General features: G+C 28.0%; 1 protein-coding gene across 1 annotated transcript; it reads left to right on the forward strand.

Annotated features, from left to right (window-relative positions):
- The first annotated feature begins 3,884 nt into the window (after positions 1-3,884).
- LOC111898194 (nudix hydrolase 25) lies at positions 3,885-6,004 on the forward strand. The gene is made up of 6 exons (XM_023894120.3): positions 3,885-4,135; positions 4,924-4,974; positions 5,138-5,230; positions 5,309-5,406; positions 5,496-5,607; positions 5,738-6,004. The coding sequence occupies exons 1-6, from the start codon at positions 4,070-4,072 to the stop codon at positions 5,843-5,845; spliced, it is 528 nt and encodes a 175-aa protein (XP_023749888.1). The 5' UTR covers positions 3,885-4,069; the 3' UTR covers positions 5,846-6,004.
- The last annotated feature ends 269 nt before the right edge of the window (positions 6,005-6,273 follow it).

Genomic DNA, 6,273 nt, shown 5'->3' on the forward strand with positions numbered 1-6,273 from the left:
TATGGTGTCTTATTTTCTTTATTGATTACAATATTCTATTATCTGAGATTTGATCAGTGTGCTTCGATTTTACTGCAATTGGATGGTTTTGTTAGGACAAAATTAACAGTTGCCCTAAAAGTGTTTGATGAAATGCCAAAGAGAAATATTACCGTATTGATCGCTCAACATGTCATGGCTTCAAATTGTATTCATGGTTAGTAATTGAATTTTTATCGAATGTTTATCGATTCTGCATATCATCTCCATTGTTCTACTGATTTATGCATTTTTCACTTTGATATTTTTCCAATAGAATGCATACGGTAACTGAATCTTGAATTCAAATTCTATCGGAATGGAATCAAGAATTACAATTCTGTTGGAATGGAATATGGATATTTTTTTATAGTTTTTATTCTCTTAGAAACCGAACACAGGAGGTATAACCTCCTGTGTAACTCATTTACTTTGCAAACTTTATTAATTAAAATGAACCATCATCTATGAACTTTTGATCCAATTGCTTTTTGATTTTGATTTTGAATCACGAATTCCAGTTCTGTTGGAATGGAATATGGATTAATTGTTTTATTTTATTTAATGCACTAAATTTTTTATTATTTTGAAAATTGATTATGTTTTCCTTGTGAATTTAGGTTTTGAAGATGTTGCCATTAATGTGGAAAATGAAGAAAACATGGAGAACGATATTTGTATTCTAACATAATGTATTCTGTCAGAATTTATAAATTGTTTCTTAGCAATAATATTCTTTCGGAATAGAGTAGTGTTTTTGTTAGATTTTGATGGTTTTTTTTTTTCTTTTTTAACCATTTTTAGTTTTAATCTTTAAGAATAAATGTAATCATTAAACCATTATTAGTCATAATTTTTTAGAATGATTGTAATAATTGTTTATAGTATTTTTCTTTACCGATGAATGTAAATAGTGATTCTTAAAGAATAAAATCCGTATTCTTTAGAAAATGTTATTCTTGATAATATGTTGTATAATTCTTTAAGCATGTTTAATATAAAAAATATATTAAATGAAACAATATTCTGCAAGAATAAAACCGCAATATGTTTATTAGTTTATTCTTGACTTTTTTGTCATTCTGACAGAATAAAATCGGTTGTTATTAAAAGTAATATTAAAATTTGAATTAGAATTAATTTAAAAAATTCAGATTTTTTAAAAATAAGGGAATTAATGATCTCTTAAAATCCGAAAATTTCATTTTTTAAAATAGGTTAAGTGACCAAAATACCCTTTTGCTGAAATTTGTGTGATTATAGGATACATGATACCCTTTTGTAATATCATAGACCCTCAGATCATGATTGTTGATTCTATTCATCCGGTGGTCCAGATCTGTGCATTCTGGCACACAATAGTTATTAGAAACAATATAACCTAACCCTATATATATATATATATATATATATATATATATATATATATATATATACATTATGGATAATATGGTAAATTGATTTAAACAAATGTAGGTTATTTTAGATAAGTTAGAGCACATTAACTTATCAAAAACTTCTTACTTAAATAAATAAGCATTTTTAATTTTAATTTATCAACATGTTATTGTTTTATATAAGAAAGAGGATGAATAGACACAAAATAAAAAAAAACATTTAATTTTTCATCTTATATATGTCGTTAAAGATTTGAAAACATTAAACTACTGTGTATCTTAAAGATTGCAAAATAAAGTGTTACAAATATAAAATGTAAGCTTACACGGAAACCAAAAGACATAATATTTATTTGTATAAAATTATTTAGAAAAAATAGTTAAAACTTTTGAATGATATAAAATTACATAAAATCTAAAAGCTAAAAATATTTTAGAAGTTACTTGAAATAACTTTTAAATTATGAGTTGTTTTTGTTTAACGCTTTAGAAACTCGGATTCTCGAACAATTTTTTTTCCTAATACAAGTTTTTTCTTAAAACTAAAACCTACAAATACAAAACTCTTAAAATTTTAATGTCGAATATACCCATAATCTACATAATGGAATAAAGTTATGTGGCGTGGTGATTTGGCTGAAGCTATAACATGTGAACCATCTCCCTCCCCTCTCTCTATTGTTATGTTTATGTGGAGTGAATGTATGTTTCTCTCCCTCTCCCCTATTGTTATGCTTATGTGGAGTGAATGTATCTTAAGCCGATAAGATTGCTTAACATGCGTAACAACGTTCTTTATCATTTTTTCTTTATTTTTTTCTCTCTATGAATTTAATATTATTTTTAAATTAAAAATATAAGAGTATTTTGGTTGGTGGAGGGGTATGTATTTCATTTAGTAAGTGGTGTGAAAGTGGTATTAGATGACTGCATTTTTTGTGTTATGGTGGTATCCTATAGCCTAAGATTAAGAATATTATGATAGACAAAAAAATATGAAGTATTTATTTTTCAATTAATATAATATATTCTTTCAATATTTAATATAACAAATTACAATTTACATTTTCATATTAAATTTGAATTTACCTGTTTATTGCATTTTTTTATGTGTGTTTATTAAAGCTTAATTTCAACACGTTTGCCTAATATTTCTAAATTAATTTTTTAAACTGATACAATACAATAAAAATATTATTTTATCAATTTATATAATATATGTGTTTGAATCATGGCTGTCAAAACCATGATTTTACTTACAATTATTTTATATATACTGTAATATCCTAATCATAAGATCACCATGATATCGAAAGATTCTATCAAAATAAAATACTTTTCAAGTTTGCTCATAATGTCTTGTTTGTATGATGACCATTATAACGTAATACTGATTAAGACATCAATTGCGGGATTGAACTTTAACTTCTTAAACAATAACCATGATCTTTGTAGATGAAAACCACACCAATTAAGAAAGTAAACATTTTAAGCTAGAGAAGAAATAAGATAATTATTACCACATATACACCTAAAGACACAAGATTACAAAAGAGCCTAACCTCTTGTGGGATGTACTGCTTACTTCAAGATAAATGTATGGAGTTTTAATATTTGATGAGACTTTCTGCGATCTAAAATACTAAATTAGAATTAAATGAATGATTTTTTAGGCTCAATTTTAGTTTCAATTTAAATGAACTTCTTTTGTTCTAATCATGAGCTTTTTTTTGAATAGAAATGACACATTTGTAAGGTTTAGAAACTAAAAACTTGAAAATGATATAAAGAATAATAATGGTAAGGTCAAATGAGATAAAATTGATAAATCATACAATCCTAGTCGGGATCCTAAAACTGTTTTAGAAAAATTGTTAAAAATCATAATTTTTGAAATTTCGTGGTTATTATCAAATGGTAAGGAAATATTGCTTTTTTCTTAAAATTATTTTCAAGAAAATAAATATAATATTGGGGTGAATATTTTCAATTTGGTTATTTTCTCATTTTAAAGATTGCCGGTTTATTCTATTTTATGTGTTTTACAAAGCTTTCTATGGGGTGTTTGGCTTAGCTTTTTTAAGCCCAAAAATCTTTTTTGGAAAAGTTACTAAAAATAAGAATTTCCTGACTTTTCCAAAAAGTTGATTTTCCTTGTATAAAAACTCCAAAAATAGCTTTTAAAATTAGTTTTATCAAACATTTTTTGCTTTTTTTTTATTTATTTATTTTTTTCTAAAAAGAACTTTTGACTGTAAAAAGTTAAGCCAAACACTTTTATATTTTGCGTAACATATTCTTGACTATGACTTTTACAAAAACTAATACGCGGATATTTACTTGAAAAAGATAAAGCTAAATCGAATAATTGATAAAATTGTTTTTGACTTAGATTTAAAGCAGACTACTGGAGGGTTCAAGATAAGAAAGTGGGGCAGCAAGCATCGGATCCTCTCTTTTTCAACCCCAAGGGTGCGCACGATAATCTCACTCGCGTCCTCCGTCATCTTCACCGTCATACAGACTCTTCCCCTGCATCTATTTTCGGAGTATATATATACACACCCACACGCTCTTCTACTGACATTTCATTGACTTTCTTCACAATCTCTCTCTCTCTCTCAACTTTCTCTCTCTCTAAAAACATCAACTCTATGGACGATCTGCCCGCCGGTTACCGGCCGAACGTCGGCGTTTGTCTCATCAATTCCGATAATCTGGTAACTAATCCTTTGCTGTAATTTTCATTGTATATACAGTTATGAGGCCTAGAGATTAGAGTTTGTTAATGGATGTTAATTACTCTGTTCATACTACGCTAGTATTGCACTGTTAATTTTTGTATTGTAGATGCTGGACTTGGATTCAGTATCAGTGATTTCATCTCCTTTTATTTCGATTTCGTGTTTGATATTACGATCCGCTGTTACTTATAAGGCATCAGTTTTGAAATTAGATATATACGTTTTTGATTGATTTTGGAAACCGAAGCCAAACATGATTTGCTTTTCGCTTGCGACTCTGTGAAGTTCTTTTTTATTATTAGTTGTGCTTTTTGTGTATTTTAAAAATGATATAATTGAAGATAGGAAAAACTTATATCATTTCGTATCTTGAAATGTAAGGAAGTGATTTAATAGGTTTATCAGGTGATTGATTAGATGGTTGATAGCTCTATTTGAACAATGTTTGATGAGATTTATTCTTTTAAAAAAGTGTGTGATGAATTGATGAGCCTTCTCAATGAAGTTTCATTTTAACTTGAGCCTATTTGTTTATTCATCTTCTATGTAATTTTCTAGTCCTCTGCATGTGGTCTTTATGGTTTTGTATCGGATCTGGAGAAGATTGTGTGATTGAATATTTAATTAGTTATAAACTTCTCAATCATTCAAGTTTAATTGGATTCGGGCCAGATAAAACCTACTTAATTTTAATTTTTCCTGTGTTATATATTATTGATTTCATATTTTTAAATGAACGATACATCCACTTCTCTTATCTACAGGTGTTCGTGGCTTCAAGGTTAAATGTACCCGGAGCATGGCAAATGCCTCAGGTGAGACGCTACACTCTAAATTGCTTTCATCACTTTCTGTTTATCAATGATTTGGACTTCCTTTGATTTCTAGATTCAAAAACTTGTGGCTTACTTTCTCATGACCAAATCCTCTTTATATTTTTCATTTAATTTGTAAAATTGATAAAAGCTTTGTTGTTAGGGGGGGATTGAAGAGGGAGAAGAGCCTACTTCTGCAGCAGTGAGGGAGCTTCGAGAAGAAACTGGAGTGGTTTCTGCTGAAATAATCGCAGAGGTCAGAATTAGATTCAAATTTTTATATATATTTGTGTTTGATAATTATATTTCTAAATGTAAAGTATGTTTTCTTTAGGTTCCAAAATGGCTGACTTATGATTTCCCTCCTGCTGTTAAAGCTAAAGTGAATCGTTTATGGGGAGGAGGTGAATGGCATGGACAAGCACAAAAATGGTAAATTTCTTCTCAAGTCTTAACAAAAATGCTAAAAGAAATCATCAATTCCTCTTTAATAACACACACCATGAATAAATAATTAATAGGTTCCTGATGAGACTAACAAAAGATGAAAGTGAAATCAATTTGTCAAGTGGTGAAGTTGATCCAGAATTTTCAGAGTGGAAATGGACAACTCCTGAAGAAGTCATTGAACAGGTTAATAATTATTATTAATCCATCTTTTCTTCATGTTTTATTTATTGTAAACTTGTTTATATGAAACATGCAATAATAATAATAATAATAATAATAATAATAATAATAATAATAATAATAATAATAATAGGCTGTGGACTATAAAAGGCCAACATATGAGGAGGTTATAAGAACATTCAAACCTCACTTACATGAAGGTGGAAAAGGTGCAGCCAAATGCTTATCGACCAAATGGTGAACAAAAATGTGAAATGAGGTTGGTGTTTATTTATTTATATTTTATAGTAATTGTTGCAATTTAGCTCTACTTGCTCTCCTTGTACATGAATGTGATAAGATTAAAACTTTCTCAGATTAGGTGTCCGTTTATTCGTAATGAAATGTTGCTTAAATTCAACTATATTGCTTTTATTCTTTGGTGGCCGATTTTGTAGATGAATATGATGATGTATTGCTATATCTCTATTTGAAAAACTTGGTTTTTCACCTAAATTGGACACTTATAATAATAATAAATATTTGTGGATACTTACTTATGGGGTTGCATTGCTTTTTGTTTGATGAGATTGAGAGCTTCGTCACAATATCTGACTTTTCTATATTTTCTAGTATTGTTGAATATTTTTTTTAGTTAGTTGGCGATAACTTTTTTTTTTTTTTTTTTTA

Source organism: Lactuca sativa, chromosome 4 (genome assembly GCF_002870075.4).
Source record: "Lactuca sativa cultivar Salinas chromosome 4, Lsat_Salinas_v11, whole genome shotgun sequence".
Lineage (NCBI taxonomy): Eukaryota > Viridiplantae > Streptophyta > Magnoliopsida > Asterales > Asteraceae > Lactuca > Lactuca sativa.

Coding starts and splice junctions, on each gene's coding strand:
- LOC111898194 (XM_023894120.3), top strand. CDS start 4,070: ATGGACGATCTGCCCGCCGGTTACCGGCCGAACGTCGGCGTTTGTCTC. Junction 4,136..4,923: donor TCATCAATTCCGATAATCTG/GTAACTAATCCT, acceptor TCTTATCTACAG/GTGTTCGTGGCTTCAAGGTT. Junction 5,231..5,308: donor CTGCTGAAATAATCGCAGAG/GTCAGAATTAGA, acceptor TGTTTTCTTTAG/GTTCCAAAATGGCTGACTTA.